This window comes from Manis javanica, chromosome 4 (genome assembly GCF_040802235.1).
Source record: "Manis javanica isolate MJ-LG chromosome 4, MJ_LKY, whole genome shotgun sequence".
NCBI classification, from domain to species: domain Eukaryota; kingdom Metazoa; phylum Chordata; class Mammalia; order Pholidota; family Manidae; genus Manis; species Manis javanica.
In genome coordinates this window covers 61795186-61814995 of record NC_133159.1, presented here as the reverse complement: position 1 = coordinate 61814995, position 19810 = coordinate 61795186, and the positions used below count along the sequence as shown (strand labels likewise).

The following is a 19810-nucleotide window of genomic DNA, read 5'->3' as shown; positions in this document are numbered from 1 at the left end:
CTAATAGAGTAAAGAACATTTCTATTTCAACATTATATCAGTGCTTATTAATATCTTAATCCAGACATTGAATTAAGTTTTTGGAAGACAAAGATTACTATCTCAAATATTGTTCCCCAAAAGTTTACAGTACAGTAGGGGAGTGTTTCGATATGAAGTGATAAATACAGGTAGAGATGTGCATGTGATAGAATAAAACATAAAGAAAGGACATGTATGCTAGGTTGGACTGTCAGAGAAGAACTTGTGGGAGGGAGAAACTATAAATTGAGTCTTGAAGGCTAAGTAGGAATTATAAATTTAGTAAGTAGAGTCAGGTGAGGAGAATGGGAGGGTGTAGAAACAGAGAGGACTACATGAGAAAAGGCTTGGAAACATGGAATAACATGACATGTGTGAGGAGGAACAAGGCATTTTGAACTCCAAATATGTGAATGCATTTGTGCAGATTTGATGAGTTAATGTATATGAAGTATTTAGAACACGCCTGTCACAGAGGGAACCCCCCCTTGAGTGTTAGTGATCTAGTGAATGTGATCATTGTGGTGGGGTGGGGGTCACTCATGTGACAGGAGTGACTGGAAATGAGGTTTGAGAGGTAGGAAGGGCATAGGCCATGGGCACAGGGTATGCCATGATAATAAATCGGGACTTTTTCCTACAGGTGACAGAGTGTCAGTTCAGGATTTTAAGCTGAGAATGATAAGACCCTATTTATACCTTGAATACATCTTTCAAACTACAGTTGGAAAATGGAATAAAAAGATGCTGAAGACAAAAAAACAATAGTTGTGAGGCTATAAAAAAATGGAACAGGTAAAAGATAAGGTTATGAATTTTATAGGTGATAAAAAAAGAAAGGATGGATTCACAATGTACCTATGAATTAAAATAACAAGACTTTCTGATAGAATGGATATGGGGGAGGGGACACTGAGAGAGAAAAAGTATTCAGCCATCAATTCAGACTTCTGACTTAGGTCATTAAGTGGATGGTAATGTCATTAAATGACAGAATGAATAAGAGATGTGGTAGGAGAAACTTACTGATGAGACAAAAAGATACTAAATTCAATTTTGGACTTGTTGAGACATCCAAGCAAAGGGATCCAGCATGTCAACTGAGGTGGTGGTTTGAAAATATGACCACAAATTCTTTGACACTTTTCCATGACTTAGAAAACCCTGCTGTAGAAAAGAGACTTGCAAATTTGTGGTAAAGTTTTAAAATATTGTTTTATGTATACTTGCATACAACTATACATATCAGAATGATGGTTTTAAAGTACTTTCACAATATTTTGTTTAGTGATTTTCAAAACCCCCTTGATCTTGCTTCAGTCCTGGGTTTTAAAATGAATAGTATTACTTGAGTCATAAATAATAAATATAAATACAACAAGATAACACATGTTTGTTTATATTCCAGGTTTGTCCACTGGTGTTTGGCAGGGATATAAACCCTTCATTAGAGGGGTCATAGAGTTGTCCATCTTCCTAACATGTCAATATGTCATATTTCTTACTTGATACTGAAGCGTGTTATAAATTAGGAAAGAACGTAAGATTTACGAGTATGTGGAGCTTGACTGAACCTCAGCTAGGAATTTAATGAATAATACTAGATATCACTATTTTTACTGAGAATCTGTTATGTTCCAGACATTTACATTTTATCCTCAACCCTCAGTAGAACTCTGTAAAGTGGTTATTAATTTACTCATTTTAAATTTTAAGATTAAGGCTTAGAGAAGTTAAATAACTTGTCCAGGGTCATTAAATAATGAGGAAATTTGGACTTGGATCTATCTGATCAACAGTGGGTAGTAAGAGCTTGAATTCTGTAATACGACAGACCTCTGTTTGATACCAGCTCTCCACTGTTTGATACAGCTTGGGCAAGTGTGACTTAACAACTCTAAATCTCAAATTTATTTATCTGTAATAGAAAAATAATACCAATTTAAAGGATTATTTTGGTAGTTTAATAATATATTCATATGTATATATGCATATGTAATGATAATTTAATGAATGTGAGTTCTCTTCTATTATCCATTTTAGTGTATGTGGCTTCTTACATAGTTACTATGTTTCAAAGCATATTTTAGTGTGTTATCCCCCTACTGATGAAAGTTCTTCCCGTTCTAATGAGAATTGATGTTATTTTATTTATTTTTTAAAGAAAAAGTAACTAAGCTTGTACAAAGGTAACCAGTATACACAAAATCACAGATAGATTTTGAAATACCATCTAAACTTTTTGTTTATTCCTTCCTCTATACTAGTAAACCACAAGAGCACAATAAACTAGGTTCACTTAACTAACTAAATTCCAGATAGCTAAGAATTCAATATAGAAGAAGCTTGAGAATTTATAATCCATTGATGAAGATTTATCAAAAACTTTAATGAATCTACCTCTTCTTCCTTCTACTTTTCCTCCACCCCTTATTTCTTAGTTATTTTTACCTGTATGAAAATTATAGAAACTCATGACTCTAAGACTTCATTACTTTTAGAGAATACACTATAGTAGATTTACTATGAATAATTCACACCATACTACACTTGTCAAAAGGAATGAACAAAGTATATATCATGGTACAGGAGCCTTGATTTTTATTGTTTTTGCTCACTTACTAATTCTCCAACTCAACTCCCTGTCACTGTGAATTAGCATAGTTCTGCTGTATACAAATATTGTATTCTGGGTAATTAGATATTGGGATAGGAGCCTCTGTAAATTACTTTAACTGGGGCCAGTACTCAGGCAAATAAGAAGTTTTTAGTTCTGTTTCTAGTTTAGGTTATTTTCTGACCCTAAGCAGCCTGACATAAAGGAGCACTTTTCTTTGTCAAAGGCAGTCTTTTCAAATCTAACTGCCAGACACACTATTGAGCTATGTGTTCAATTCTAATTGGCAGAGATCTTTTCAATTCAACAGTTTCATCTTTAATGCAATGAATGTAAGATTTAGTGTAGGTCTTTTCAATGGGTTTTCCATACTGGTGATTAGGGCAGAGGATTTGAACATAAGCAGGCTGCTGGCTATTTCTTCTGGCCAATTTAAATTGATTCATACAAGTCCTTTGTACTCCAGGAAAAGGGCAGAACAAATCCAAGTGAGTAAGACAGCTATCACTACTCTCAGATAGAATAGTAGAAAGGAAGGCGGGGAGCCGACTTGGGGAGGGGCAACATTCTAAATAGTGTAAAATTGGAGCTCTGAGCAGTCTGGAAGAGAAATATTGAAACTTAACCAGTAGGCTTCTATATAAAATCAAGGTCACCAAGAAAATTATTTCCAAGATTGATTTTGATATCTTAAGGTTAAAAGGCTACGTGCATGGAAAGTATTCTTCATATCTGGTCCCACAAGGAGCTATAGTGAGTAAACTCTTTTCTGAAAGTATTCCAAAGGAAAGTAGGTAACTCTCACAGAACCCAGAACACCCCTGCCTATCCTATATCAGAATAGCCAGAGAGGGCAAGCTAAAAATTTTGTTTGGGTCAGGTGAAAATTTTATCTTAAAACCATTCAAACAGGGATGGGTGCTCTTTAGAAAGACACCCTCCCAGTTTTCTGTTAAGAGGGTAGACTAGAACAAGCTATTCAAATTGGGCACATCCAAAGAACCCCTTTTTAAATAGACTCTGGTTATGGAGCTCCCTCTGGTTTCTCTCTCCCAGGACAGGATAGGGAATGGGATAAGCCATGATGGTACCATTTCTACGTCATCTCTATTCTATAAAGAAGAAACTCCAAATGAAGTTTTAGTGCTTCCTTAACTCCATCTCCAAGTTGCTCAGGAAAATCATTTATGCAAAACATCCATCTCCTAAGTACTAGCATTCAGTCTGTAAAAATTCCTAGTAATAATGAAATGCAACCCTGATGCCTGGCACATTAGTTGAACAAATAAGGGTGACAAATATGGCATATGTTATAGAGACTGACAGGTAAGTCCTTTAAGCTAAAGGATATTTGTTGTTTGGTAGGAAATCTTAGGAGCTTACACAATGACTCATTGTTTCATGAAGTGTGGAATTCCACAAAAAAATAAAAATGAAACCAGTTTTCAACTATCACTCTCAATCAACTAAAAACAAAGTCAATGCCTGTGAAGAGCTACTTGCAACAGCTATTTCTGAGCTGTCTTGCGGAAGACTACTGTTTCATAAACAGTCTTTCTCTGAAACTCAAATTCTGAAGAGACACTGAATCACTTGAATAAATGCAATGTGTTGAGTAACTAGAACTTCTTAAGGCCTCCTGAGGCTTCAGAATATGTAACATTTTCCAATTGATACTGAAATACAGAATTGCCTGGAATTTCTTTTATACAAAACAGAAGGTCATTGTACCTAACAGAAATGCATTGAGATATTCATCAAAAGAAATGTATGTGAATATTTATACTAACAGTACTCTTAATAGTACCCAGTCGAAATTTACCCAAATGGCCCTAAACAGTAGAATGAATAAACATATAGGGCTATAGTTATAAAACATTATACTATGCAACAGAAATGAACAATTTACAACTACGTGCCCATAATATGGGTGAATCAAAAGAAGCCAGACACAAAGATAACAATGTACACTGTCCCAGATCACCTGAAAATTTAAACTCCAAATGAGCTTGTAAATAGACCTCACTTATGAGGTGCAATACATTTTAGTAGCAATGAAAAAGATGCTATTTCACTTTCAGATTGTCTTTAGTTTCCTCTTCCTTAAAATAAAGAATTCATTATTAGTCACCTTCATTTCTGAAGTACCAATTCTTATTGAAATGTCAATTATTGGCTACTTACTATGTGCCAACCCCTGTCGTAAACAATTTGCACATATATCTCATCCAGTCGTTATCCTACAAGGTTGGAGTTGTTACTATCCTCACTTTTCAGACAAAGAAACTTAAGTTCAGCAAGAATAAATAACATTCCCCAAATCAAAGAAGATGGCTTGATATAAACTCAGGTGCTCTCACATCAGAGCCTGGGGTTTCAACATTTTGAGCTCAAGTAAGTTTTACCACTTTGAGCTCAAGTAAGTTTATATTTAAGTATTAATCATTGGCTCCCTTTTTCTAGTGTAGGCATTGCCAGCAGGGTTAGGTCTAACAAGTACTCCTTTCCTTTCTTTGTATTTATTTCATTTTTAAAACTTTGAATTCTCTTCAAAATTCCTCTGTATAAGAGATAAAGACTACCTCTACATCTGCTCTAAGAAAGTAACTATCACTACATACCACGATTTCTTTCTCTGGTACCTAAGAATATGATAACTCATTCTCTTTTGAAATTTCCAATACAGAGAATGCTTTCAGCTCATCTGTTTCCCAGGAGTTGCCTTCCCTAGTGACAGTCCATTGGACTCTTTGATTCAAGTTCCCAAAGATTCAAATATAATCTCCAGAGGAAATGGAAGTTTGCAAGTCATGCAAGCAAAAGAATTATTGATGCATTGGCATAATCTGTGAACACAGTTCAGTGGATCACTACAGAGACGCAATGATGAAAATATACCTTTTTCATAAGCCCACATCAAACATGTCTGTTCATCTTTTTCACCACTAGACCTGCTGGGATCACATGCTACAAGATTCATGTCAGCTCCACTATCCAGTAAGAACTGAACCAGGCGAATGTGACCATGGTAGCAGGCAGAGTGCAACCCTGTAATAGAATGAAAGTGCAGGGGGAGAAAGGAGGAACACTGAATCCCAGTTATCAAGACAGTCATTACCACATAATAGCATTGTTGCCAGAGATATTAAGCAAGCATTAATGTCTTTGATAAAAAATTAATTTTATTACTGAGCAAACATGCCATACTTTAAGCAAAAGAAGCACCAGATTTTAGTCAATGTTCTGTACAGACTGGCTTTTGTTTAGCACACTTTCTAGTATTTCTGTACCCACTGTAATTACCAAGAATAAATGTTAGCATTTTTGTACAAATCGAATAATAAAGACTTCACACCAGTACTTTTCTTGAGCAGCAAGTAAAGGATAAGACAGTGTGGTCAGTCTGTTCCTGGGCCAGGCCATAATGAATGCGTCAAAGCAAATAATTTAGCATAATAATGAAACCTAGCAAAAGGTAGTCTGCTATTTATTTGCACCATGCATCATCAGTTCTAAGCGATGTCACTGATAAAACAGCCATTCTCATTAGGGTTGACCACTCCCGCTGCCCGCTTCCTTCTCGGACATTTTTCTTGAGCATTGATATGCATTGGAAAACAGAAATATTCTGTCTTACCTGTGTGCCCATCCCTTCCTTGGTGGTTGATGCTTACAACATTCTGATCAAGAAGAAATTTCACCAGGTCAATGCTTTTACCATAGGTACAAGCACTGAAAAAAATACAACATAAGGAAGATGAAAGGCCCCCATTATGGGGTGAATTGTGTGACCACCAAAAGAGTATGTTGAAAACCTAACTTCTATAACCTCACAAGGTGACGGTATTTAAACAGGTATAATTTGAAGAAGTAATTAAGTTAAAGTGCAATCATTAGTGTGGGCTCTAATCCAATATGACTGGTATCCTTATAAGAAGGGAAGATCAGTACTCATATGACACAGACAGATGACCATGTGAAGACAGAAGGAGAAGTTGGCTGTTGACAAGCCAAGGAGAGAGGCCTCAGAATAAATCAAACCTGCCAACACCTTGATCTTGGATTTCCAGTCTCCAGAACCATGAGAAAATTAACTTTTGGTGTTCAAGCCACCCAGTTTGTGGTATTTTGTATGGCAGCCCTAGAACACCAACTTAGTGCTGATTTACCCAGACTGTTCTAGATGTTGGTGTGTGCATTGCAGTGACAAAGAGACAGAGAAGGGAGAAGGGAAGGAGAGAGGAGAAGGAAGTGATTTTTTTTAAAAAGCACATACAGCAATAACATCCTAAAGTTTCTGAAACCTGGGCTTTCAAGAAAGGAGTTGTATATAATTTCTAGTATTTTCAAATTAAATATTTCCTATGATATTAATTCTTTTTTCATATAAAGAGGAAAATATTACAATAGTTCCATGCATTTTTAGCTATAGGACCTAAGCATTCCACAGGACTTAATGGGGGGATTCAAGAGGGTCCTGAGAGATTTAGGGGACAACCTGAACTTGTGATTGGCACTGAAGGCGATGGGGCAGTCTTTTGGGACTGAACCATTAACCGGTGGGATTGGACAGTAACTCCATATTGTATTATGGTATAGATATGCCTCTGTTTACCATATAGTAGTGTTCCTTTAAGGAGAGAAGGGACTGTCTGTTCCTACCAGCAGCAGCCCAAGGGAAGTCCTTAGTTAAGTCTTTCTCAAACAACTGAGTGAATAAAAAGCCAACCAGCCATCTCAGTGCAATAGATCATATCACCATTAACTGTTTGCATATATATAGGACCCATAACACTACATGTTTATGAGTTAATGTTCCATTAACTTATTGTTCCTTTTCAGAACAACTATTTATAGGCAATGGTGAGTTCTGAATATGTACATATATGTGTGTGCATATGGTGAATATGTATGTGTGTGTGTACATATGAAAACAATAACAGAAGTGTATTCAGTGCTTACTATGTGCAAAGCATGATCTTCTTAGAGGTGACAAGCACATTCTGATTATATCTGGTTCCAGTTTGCACAGAGTAGCAAAATGATTTGAAAACTAGCCTGATGTGTCAGTTTTAACAAGAATGACTTAATGGGAAAAGAGGACACCAGTAACCATTCATGCTGGTTCTGCCAATTGTCCCTTTTGGGGACATATGCTGCAGACCCATTTGACTGAAGGCATAATCTGTAGAGTTCTTGCTTCTGTTCTATTGCAGAGTGTGTAGAAAACAGACAAAATATTTTAGTACTGGAACATGAAGATGTGTAAAACTAATTCCAAAGAACAGGATTTGGAATTAGTAGGGCATTTAATATGTGACTTTTTAGCCATACAAATCCTTGGCTTTACAAGCTTCTTAGCTTCCCTCTGCCTCACTTTTCCAATCTGTAAAAGAGGGATAGTAAATCCATAAAATGATTAAACGGGACAATGGATGCAAATCTTCTGGCATAGTTTTCCTTACCTCTCTTGTGGCTGACCTCTTTGGTTAATAAGAAAAATATGGAAATCCAAGTGAAATTTGATAGGCTGATGCCTGATGCAGAAGCACAAGCTTAATTTTAGTTCAGTATAAAAAAAAGTGAGCCTCCTCATTTCTAGTACACATCAGTACAGTATAAACACTATGTAAATATCATATTTATCTCAAATCATTTTTCAGAGATTGCAAACTAGCCAAGAAATCTGTAATGGGTAGGTAAATGATGTTATATTCAAGGTTTACTAAATTCAAGTTATTCTTTTTACTTTTATAGCAAAATAGTAACTAATTGTTCAGACCGAGGGTTTGAAATTTCATAAAATATCTGCCTTCTTTTGGACATTTTAGGGAGTTATGGCTCTGAGTTTTTAGCAACCTTTTCCCTCCTTTCCTCCTTTCTCCTTCCTTCCTTCCTTCCTTTCCTCTTTCCACTTGTTGCAACTTTTCCAAAGCCAACCATTCCTTCAGTGTGCTTTTTTAGAGCACACTGTAAAGGACTCTCATGGATTCCTAGAAAGGAGCTAAGGCCTTCTTAGGTATCTCAAGAGCCACCCTGTCTAAGCTTTTACAGGCTGACAGATGGATGTCTTAGATAGGTAGATACATTTGCACATAAGGTTTAAGTGGTAAGGAAAAGATGTCACATTTGATGCTGATGAATTCTGGTAATGAGATTCTTGTTGGAGGAGGATTATGGGCATTGCCCCTTTTGGCAGCTTTGTGCGAAGTGAAGTGGAATAGAAGCAATATGCTTACAGATGTTGATATGCTCGTTGCCTTGGTAACATCAGTCCCTGTCTTTGTGGCTGCTGCCAGGAATGCAGCATCTGGCTCAGGCCCCATCTGCTGTACCGACTGAGGCATCTGACTTTACCTTTTCTTCTGTGCGTCTAGTTTGGGCTCCTTGTCCTCAGCCCACTCTCTGTGATTGCAACATCTGCCACTATTTGTTCTTGCTTCACGTACACAACTTCAGATGCCGCAGTATGTCAGCTAAATTTAGTAGCTATTGCACTTAGATATTCTTTTACCTGTGAAAAGCTGTTTCACTGAAGATGTTTTCCTTAGTCAGACTTTCTATTCCTGATATTTGGATGATTTCCTTAGCGACTTCAAATTTGCCATTATAACATGCCCTAGAGTTAAAGAAAATATTTCGGTCATAGTAAGAAGGTATGCACAATATACCTAGAGTAACCTATGACACTATATAATACTCACAGGTGCAGAGGGGTGTCTCCATAGATATTAACAACATGTGGCTGAACTTCCAAATCGCTCTGGAGCAGGTACCTCACTATATCGTGGTGTCCAAAGCGAGAACAGAAATGGAGCGGGACATGGTCTTCATTGTCCTGAGCATTCACTGCCATCAACATGAAAGAAAAAGGTATGTTATCTGGAATCCTCTGTTTCTCAGCCTTCTCATGTGTAGTGCCAGGGGCTTTTCTAAGCGCTGAGAGACTCCTGGAAATTGCCAATTAATGATAATAATAAAGGAAATTAGGTGCAACCAATTTTTAAAAAGTCGTAATTCTCTTCTATCACCTATTACCACATTGAACAGGCTTTCTCTGAGCTCCCATAAATTCTATGGAATGCATCTAATCAAATCCACCTTGCACAATGGAATAGGTCAGGAGACCATTAAGCATACAGATACTCATGGCCTTATTTCCACAAGCATCTCCTTTCAAATAGGTATTTTTTCCCTTTGGGGGACGTTAAAAATTACAGACCCGGCCAGAGAGCCATCCCCGGAGATCTTGTTCGGGAGGTTGGGGCAGGCCTGGCGCTGCGCTCACGAAGCAGCTCGGGAGGCTCTGGGAAGCCGGTGAGTGAGGCTGCCGTGCTGCAGTGCAGAGCACGGCACAGTGAAAGGGCGACAAGCCTCAAAGGCAGGCAGACCTATAACCTGTATGACCTTAGACAGTGATCCAACATTCATTCCTTCGTTCACTCCCTAAAGGGCGTTTGTTCTCTTTGGCGCACTGAGTTTATAATCTCCACTGACATTTGGGGAATTCCCTATACCAAAAGTACTGACTCAAGGCCCAAGCCACGTTCTCTCAGAAAAGTTCAAAAATGCTTTCCAAGCCTTCTTTGCACCTAGAGCCCAGGATTAGTACATGGTGACCATATGTACTAGTTAGGCTTTTTATTCTAGCATGATTTTTAATAGTGGCCCTTTCACTCTCAAAGTTCCCTGGTTTGGACACTTATTTCTAGGTTCCTCCAATCAACACATTATCTCAGACTCTGACATCAGACCTGATGACACAAAAAAGTGGAGCCTAATCTATTTTGGCTATGTAACAGTGGTGGACTAGCTCCACCCAGCTCGCAGTGGCTGCGATTGCAGCCACAGACTCAGCGCCCTGCCCTGTGGGTCCCCGAAGAACAGTGTTGGTGGGAATGCCTAGCAGGGTGGCCATGTGACTTTAAAGAACTAGTTTGGGATCTTGTTCCTCACTGTGAGAATTCCAAACCTGGTTCTCCACCCTGTCCTGTGGAAGAATCTGTGTGCAAATTGATATCCTTTAATATATTCATTTTTATTCTTAAATTTGCAAGGCTTAGTTTTCAATGCCTGCAGATAAGAACACCTTACTGATACATACACATTCCTTAACAAATATTAAATGATTACTATGTGCCAGACACTGTGCTAGGTGTTAGAGAAAATGATTCCTTATCAGTAACAATGGTTGCAGGGATGCTGAAAAGATCAAAGGAGATATGACTGAAAAGCATCTAGTATGATGTCTCTCTCCTATTAGACACTGATAAAAATGTCTACTATCCCTTTTTACTAATTTCCCTCCTAGAAATTTGCTAAGTGCCCAGACCAATAAGCTATAAATTCATAGTTTCTGCCCCCCAAGAAACTTAAAATCTAGCTGAATAGTCAACAATTTACAGGTCTGAAGTAATAAAAACTAAACAAAAAGCTGCTAAATTCTGGATCTTTCTTAGTATAATTTTTAAAATTAAATAACTAGATCAACTGCTATATAACCATCTATGATTACTTTGCCTTTCTCTACAGGGTACTTTGTCCAAAATTATATATATATATATATATGTATATTCAATACTATTATAAATAACTTCTCATGGTAACTATACTTATGTTGAGTATTTTATAATGTAGTGAACATTTTATAATATATATAAAATTGTTGAATCACTATGTGTATACCTGAAAGCAATATATTATATGTTAACTATACTTCAAAAAAAATTTTAATACATTTTTAAAAAAGAAAATGACCCTTAACAAACTCCATTAATTCTCATTCTTATATATAATAAAAATTATCTATGGAACCAAAAGAATTGAAGGAAAGGAACTTTTTTTTAAATTGATGAAAATAAGGAGGGAAAGAACAGGAAGATAATAATTCATTTAAAATACATACAAGTAGTTTATTATTATTGTTATAATTAATGTTAAATATTATCATTTAACAATTGATGAACACTGATTTAGGCTTTATAACTGCTATATTTGTAGACAGTGATTCTCATTATATTGTACTGAACTCCTCCTTCTAAGGTTGCCACTGGAAAATAAATCTTTGAATCTTTTTTATTAATGAGTGGTTCAAAAGGATATACTTCCTTCAGAAGAATGTTCCTGGTTGTTTTGATTATCTTTCTTTTTAAGATATTTTTCCTTTGTTCTCCTTCCGTTGGAAGCCAGGGAAGTCAATACCATTAGTCAATGTTTGAGAACAGTAGGGAGTCCAGGGCAACTGGAGGTCACATAAGAGTTCCTGAGGTTCAGAGGGGACATTGTAAAGCAGCAGAGTCTCCCATTAATTCATTTTTTGCCTTTGGCCATCCCTGGCTCTGCCCAAAATTATTCTTCTCTAGTTGAATCAATAAACTTTAAACTAGATCATCTACTTGGTGAATTATCTGCAGTGGTCTAGACATTCTTCCCATCAAAGATATAAATACCAACCCAAGGGACAAGCATGGAGAAATACAGATCAAATGCAGAGGTTATATATATATAACATCTGTGTTTCTGCTTCAGTCATTGTGATCTTCTTGGTTTTGTCTTAGACCAATTAGCAAAGACAAATATATATATATATATTATGGCTTATCTGAAGAAAATAGAATGCATGACCGATACTTGGTTTGCTTTAACTTCTTATTAAGAGATTTAAATAAAGGAGAATTTCAAGTAAAGGAATACATGTAAGTCATTCTTAGGAAAGTATTTAGTACCTAGTCCTTTACATTAAGAGAGTATGTGTTCTGTAGTCTTTCGAGAGAAAGAATGGATGAATAGGTGGGTAGATGGATGCTACTTCTTCTTATTTCTGCTTATTGGTTTTAAAAATAAAAATTTCCGTATTAACCCAGAAATGTCAGCACATCCCATTAGCTCTCTAAAATAACTCCCAAAGGTGTCTTAAATAAATTTTAAATAACAAATCTGTGTAATAGCTCTGATAAGACATACTTTTACAAGTAAAATACTTCCTCTTACTGACCATGCCTTAGACATTTTTGTGACTTTCTATATCATTGCATGTTAAAAGAACTATTTTATTTAACATTCAGATAACAAATTAGTATATTTTGAAATTTAAATTTTCCATTTTTAACTTCATTAAAATGATAAATTGTGAGAACTATATCACTATTTTCTTCTTATGAAATCTAGCAATATTTTGACCTTTGCAATATCATTCAATAAGCATTACATTTATCTTCTTTCATTGCCCTATAAGAGGCACAAAGAAGATGACTAGATACTTAAAACGTATATGACTGAATAGGTCAGCCTCCCAAATATGCTTAATTGAAGAAGTGGCTTTCAGAATTACATGTTGGTTAATTTTGTAACCTGAATTTATTTTCATTTATGACATCCTGTTACCAAGGAAACATACTGTAAATACCAGATTTCAAATTGTGCTTTTTTTGAGGTCATACATTTACTCTTCTTATGTCAGTTTACCACAGGCAAGGTCCAAATCTAAAATAAGTCATCTGGAAGCTTAGTTACATTTTGTAATAAGTAAATAAGCCAATAATAAATCCTGTGCAGTGTCCCTCAGCACAACAGATCTTCTGGCTTATTTTTGCAATTCGTTGAAGTGCAAAAGGGACTTAAATATCAGGTGCGTATTAGAAGGAAATAATACATAAAAATCTGAGTCATGCTGTCTCTTGATTTTTTAAGTGATTGAGTAGGAGGCATGTAGTACTTGTGTGAGTCAGAAAGAAATATTAAAAATTATATGTTGCTGGAATGTAGGGGGAATACAGGTGCAGTACATATTTCAATGCCTTTTGTGGAAGAATCCTTTGATCCTGGAGACATGCTGATTATAAATGACACTCATTTTGACACCACCGAGCTTTGGAGTTGTACAGAGGAATAAAAAGCTGAGGTTGGCATCGATAATAAAAAGAAGAAAAGGAGCAGTTCTTGACCCCTTGGAAGAGCAAGGCAGTTTCAGAAACACAATTATGTGTTCAGTGGTTCACACAGGTATACCTCTGCCTATTCTAAACCAACAGAATCAGAGACTGCTTAAACAATGCCCAAGGAACAGCATTTCTTGCATCCTGACAACATATTTTTAATGAAAATGCTATAGAGAAGATGCCTGAGTTACTACAGACTGGTACATACAAAATGAAATAAACTTTTGTTCTCAGACTTTACAAAATAAAATGGCCTTATTTCCAACATGGAGACTATAAACTGTCCTAGCCTTTTGCCATACTTATCTCTGGGGGCCTTTGTGCTTGCCTCAGGAGAAGACAAAAACATTGATTAGCTTTATTAACTCAGTATCAATCTCAATTTTGGGCCAAGGAACTGGCAGTTCTGGAGCTTTGACAACCATGTCCTTTTGGAAATGTGCATCATTTCTGTTGCAAAGGCCAGCAGCTTTTACAGCTGGGTTTTTAATTAGGTCTCTTGGGGGTCAATGAAAGAATATTGGATATGTCTGAGAGAATTTAATGACAAGATGTAACCCTGAGTGAATCTGTGTCAAAAAATAAAGTTTGTGAGGAAGAGAAAATAAAAAGAAAGAACTTTTGTCAATACTTTTAATCAATTTTCCAAAATTCATTTTATAATTAAAAAATAAAAAGTGAGAAATTCTAGTAATTATATCTAAAATCTTTCTGTATATTCTAAAACCTTTCATCCAACCTGATCACACTCCATCACCATTAAAAATGATACTAATATCAAATATTGGCAAGGATGTGGGGAGCAACTGGAACTTATATATTGCTGTGGGTGTGAAAAATAGTACAAACACTTTGGGTAACTTCCTAAAAAATTAAAAATGTACATACCCTTTGTTCTTGCAATTCCACTCTAATATGTACCCAAGAGAGATTAATATATATGTGAATAAAAATAACTGAATAAAAATGTTTCTGACAGTTATATTCATAAAAGCCAAATGCTACAAACATCACAATGTCCACTAGGAGGAGAGTGGATAAACAAATTGTGAAATGTTCATACAATCTTCAGTAATAAGAAAGAGCATGTTTCATAGTTGATTCATGAAACAACATGATAAAGGTCAAAGTCCTTACTGATCAAAAGAAGGCAGTCACAAAATTACACAAACTTAAAGAAGAGAAAAAAACTAAACTGTGACACTATAAGCCAGAATATGATTACCTTTAGTGGTGAAAACTATTTTACTGAGAAGGAGGAAGGGAACTTTCCAGAGTTTAACTTACCAGATGAAATATTTTCAACTTTCCAGATAAAAATATTCTACATCATGGTCTGGATGGTTTTACATGAGTGTAGGCCAAAATCAATATTAAGGTTTGAGAATTTTACTATATGTAAATTTTATGTCAATTAAAAAAAAGATAAGTGAATAACAACAAATAAGAATAATTTATCTAGAAAACCCTAGGTGGAGGGGCCTATCTCCAACTTCACCAGTTACATTCACATCAGCGCCAAATTTCAAAAGGAGGCGGGTTATCTAATACATTAAAGAGTTGAGCTAAAATGTGTAAAGAAGGAATAACATATAGGTTTAATTAATATATTAAAATAATAAATCATGACTTGTAGAATAAGTTAGTATATGAGTACAATATTAATCAGCTTCAAGATTATTCTCTAGTTAATAAGGAAAGTATAAGTAAAAGGTATACATAAGTAAAAGATAGCGAAAGTCTTCTAAACATATCTTACCATCTGCTTTGCTGCCTTCTTCCATCAAGAGTTTTGCAATACTAAAAAATCCTTTTGCAGATGCTAGGTGGAGGGGCCTATCTCCAACTTCACCACTTACATTCACATCAGCACCAAATTTCAAAAGGAGGCGGGTTACCTAAAGGATCCATTTATTTGAAATTAGTATCAAAAGTCAAACAATAATGTAAAGCTTTTGGCAATATGGAAGAACACATATCATTAAGGTCTCCTCTTAGATTATTTTTACTTGAAAATATAAGAGAATCCTAACTTAACTGGCCTGAATAGTAAGGAATTTACTATTATACCACCTAACAAGAAGCCCAAAACTGAAGGAATTTCAGGGTTGGGTCTTTGTTGGATATAAATAATCTTCTTTAAAGTCACCTTCTCTAAACAATCTTTTCCAAAGTGTTTTTCTGGCCAGAGCTGACTCTTGATTTTCACAGCAACTGAATGCATAGGTCACCAATGGTAAGTTTGCTGCTGGAGTCCTGGGTCCTTTCCTGGATTTATGAGAAAACAGGAGATAGATGTACTAGCCCTCAACATCTTCCCCAAGTAGCTAAGATCCACATTCCAAGGTATATAGAAAGATGAAGTATTCAACAATTTAGGATTTTTCCAGGAGTTTTTCAAGTAATTTACAGATCCCTTCAAATTATTTACATGTATAGTTAGGGATCTTCCAAATAATTTCTCTGAAACTACATTGGTTCCCATGCAAATTTCAGAAGTCATCACAATGATCCTAAGAGGTAAGTTAGGATGCAGCTATGCCATTAAAAAGCAGTTTAGGAAGGACCCCTCACTTGTCCTGACCATGGAAGTGTCAGCATCAAAGTGATTTAAGCTCTAAAACTACTTGGAGGCAAAAAAGAAAAAAAATTAGCTTGGTGGGATGTTGGGAAATCCCTTATTTAGTATAAAGGGCAAAGAGCAAGGGTTCTGAAATTAGGTTTCTACTTATTAGCTACGTCATCTTGAATAACTCATACGACCTTTTGAAACTTCAGTGTCTTTAGTGTAAGTTGGTAATGATAATAGTTCTACTTCATAGAGTTCTTGTGAGGATTAAGTAAGTCATTATGTAAAGCACTTAGAAATGTGCCTGTTACTCAATAAATGTTAGCAGAAGTGGTAGTACCAATGTGGAACATGTGTATTTTATCCCTTTGTCAGCTAATGGGCAGACTGATACTTAATTCACAAGAAATCAAAACAGTAAAAATTTAGTCTCAAGAACCTTGCACTCCTAAGCAAATATTTCCACTTACACAGACTCCATAAATTCTGATTATGTGACTTTATAATGGACAGACTTAAACTATCTTTGTAATCGATTGTCTATTAAGTATTATTATTATATACCTAGAAAATATTGCTCTTGGTATAAAACATCTACTCTTCCACTTAAAAATAAGTAAATAAACAAATGGCAAGGAACATGGAACACTAGGCACATTTATATATCGAATGTACCACTCTCCTGTCAGCATATTTTAGCAAATGACAATAGCATCCATAAATTACGTATGTGCTGTCTTCACACACAGAAAGTGAGTCCCTTATCATAAAAGGCCCATCCACATTTTAGCATAATTTTATAAGACTGTGAATATATATTCACAGGAAGTAAACAAATTTAGCTCTCCACCCAACATGCAAAGAAGCTCTTTATTTTTCTGCTAGGTGATGAGGTTAATCACCAAAGAGGATGACTCTACAAATAACATGAATTGTGTATGTCTTGTCTGTACCTGAAGTCAGAAAAACCTATGGCATTTTTTCATCACCTGGGCTTTTAGACCTTGTACTTTGAAAAGCATTCTCAGTGCCCCGCTCTCCAGTGCACTCCAGTGCACTCTGAGCAGCACATCAATGAAGTGAGCAATCTTCCCCAGCTATAGGTCATGCTTCACAGGTCTGAGAGTGTCTAAGCATATGCCAGCTAGCAAAGAAATAAAGGCATACTGACTAGAATAGCACAGAGACACAAGTAAGTTGGGTTTTTCAACTTGGGATCCTCGGGCAGTGCAATGGCATGACCTCTCTGAAGGTAAAAAGGTACGATTCTACTCTGTAACTGAGTAAGATGAGAGATCTAGATAATATAAAATGAAGCATGAAAAAGGAATGTCTAAAGAACAATTAACTTTCAGTTATCCAGTTGTGTTTGTATTTCTGTTTTATTTGGTTCTATTTAGAGCCTTGAGTGTAAGTAAAGGTCAGTGCTTGAAAGTAGCATATACAAAGTTCACCTTTTGATATATTAACATCAAAAATCAATAGATTTTGGAGTTAAAGAACCTGGTTTTGAATTCTACCTTTACCACTTAGGCAGATTCCCTGGACTTTATAATTTGTCTCATTGGGTAAAAGAGGGATTAAGAAGAGGATCTTTAGTACAGTAGAATAAATATAGGCTTTGGGATGATGGACCTGAATACATATCCCAGCTTTTACACTAATTAGCTATATTACTCTGGCATGCTAACTAACCTGAGTGAGCTCCATGTGTACCATTGGTAAGAAGGGGCAAATAACAGCTAATTTTAGGAATGTGGCAAAATTTCTTTTAAATCCACATAAAGGTGCCTGTCCCATAGTATTAGACTGCTCACATGGTAACTCAGTTACTAAGTTTATAAGGTTGCTGTGAATGTCAAATGAAATTATTCATTGATGAAGGTACACTGTAAACTTTAAAGCATTCTATGCACATTATTACTTTAACACAGAGTATCAAACTTTATAAATACATACTTGTATAATTGTATATTTAAAGTAAACTATATATTTACATGTGATTTTTTTTAGTTTATCTGGAGTATTCCATGTATTAGTTTCCCATTGTTCTGAAGCAAATTGCCACAAATTTATTGGATTAAAACAACACATATTTATTCTCTTATAGTTCCGAAGGTCAGAAGTCTAAATTAAAAATGTGAGCAGGTTGCATTCCCTCTGGAGGATTTCAATTCCTTTTTTTTTCAGCTTCTATAGGCTGATTGCATTTCTTAGCTTGTGACTCTCTCATTCTTTTAATTTTTACAATTTTACTTTTAAAAATTTTAGAACTATTTGTTCCGGTTCTTTGAAGAACGCTGTTGGTATTTTGATAGGGATTGCATTGAATCTGTAGATTGCTTTAGGCTATATGGCCATTTTGACAATATTAATTCTTCCTAGCCAAGAGCATGGAATGAGTTTCCATTTGTTAGTGACCTCTTTAATTTCTCTTAAGAGTGTCTTGTAGTTTTCAGGGTATAAGTCTTTCACTTCCTTGGTTAGGTTTATTTCTAGGTATTTTATTCTTTTTGATGCTATTGTGAATGGAATTGTTTTCCTGATTTCTCTTTCAATTAGTTCAATATTAGTGTATAGGAAGGCCACAGATTTCTGTGTGTTAATTTTGTATCCTGCAACTTTGCTGAATTCCTATATTAGTTCTAGTAGTTTTGGAGTGAAGTCTTTAGGGTTTTTTATGTACAATATCATGTCATCTGCAAATAGTGACAGTTTGACTTCTTCTTTACCAATCTGGATTCCCTGTATTTCTTTGTTTTGTCTAATTGCTGTGGCTAGGACCTCAAGGAAGAGTGGGCATCCCTGTTTTGTTCCCGATCTTACACGAAAAGCTTTCAGCTTCTCGCTGTTAAGTATGATGTTGACTGTGGTTTTATCATATATGGCCTTTATTATGCTCAGGTACTTGCCCTCTATACTCGTTTTGTTGAGATTTTTTACAATGAATGGATGTTGAATTTTGTCGAATGCTTCAGCTTCTACGGAGATGACTTGTGTTTTTTGTCCTTTTTGTTGATGTGGGGGATGATGTTGATGGATTTTTGACTGTTGTACCCTCCTTGCATCCCTGTGATGAATCCCACTTGATCATGGTGTATGATCCTCTTGATGTATTTTTGAATTCAGTTTGCTAATATTTTGTTGAGTATTCTGTTGAGTATCTATGTTCATCAGGGATATTGGTCTGTAGTTTTCTTTTTTGGAGGGGTCTTTGCCTGGTTTTGGTATTAGAGTGATGCTGGCTTCATAAGAATGAGTTTGGAAGTATTCCCTCCTCTATTTTATGGAAAACTTTAAGGAGAATGGGTATTATGTCTTCTCTGTATGTCTGATAAAATTCCACAGTAAATCCATTTGGCCTGGGGGTTTTTCTCTTGGGTAGTTTTTTGATTACTGATTCAATTTCATTGCTGGTAATTGGTGTGTTTAGATTTTCTGTTTCTTCCATGGTCAGTCTTGGAAGGTTGTATTTTTCTAGAAAGTTGTCCATTTCTTCTAGGTTTTCCAGCTTGTTAGCATATAGATTATTATAGCATTCTCTAATGATTCTTTATATTTCTGTGGGGTCTGTCATGATTTTTTCTCTCTCACTTCTGATTCTGTTGATGTGTGTAGATTCTCTTTTTCTCTTAATAAGTCTGGCTAGAGGCTTATCTATTTTGT

At 35.7% G+C, this 19810-nt stretch overlaps 1 protein-coding gene across 2 annotated transcripts in view; it reads right to left on the bottom strand.

Moving 5' to 3' along the window:
• Positions 1 to 19810, bottom strand: part of TNNI3K (TNNI3 interacting kinase) — a 313877-nt gene that overhangs the window by 185551 nt on the left and 108516 nt on the right. For both annotated transcript variants that reach the window (XM_073234130.1, XM_073234131.1), the window contains exons 7-11: positions 15335 to 15473; positions 9343 to 9487; positions 9153 to 9257; positions 6276 to 6370; positions 5537 to 5686 (exon numbers count right to left, since the gene is read on the bottom strand). In XM_073234130.1, the coding sequence (XP_073090231.1) occupies positions 5537 to 5686; positions 6276 to 6370; positions 9153 to 9257; positions 9343 to 9487; positions 15335 to 15473 (634 nt within the window). The remainder of the gene's footprint in view (positions 1 to 5536; positions 5687 to 6275; positions 6371 to 9152; positions 9258 to 9342; positions 9488 to 15334; positions 15474 to 19810) is intronic.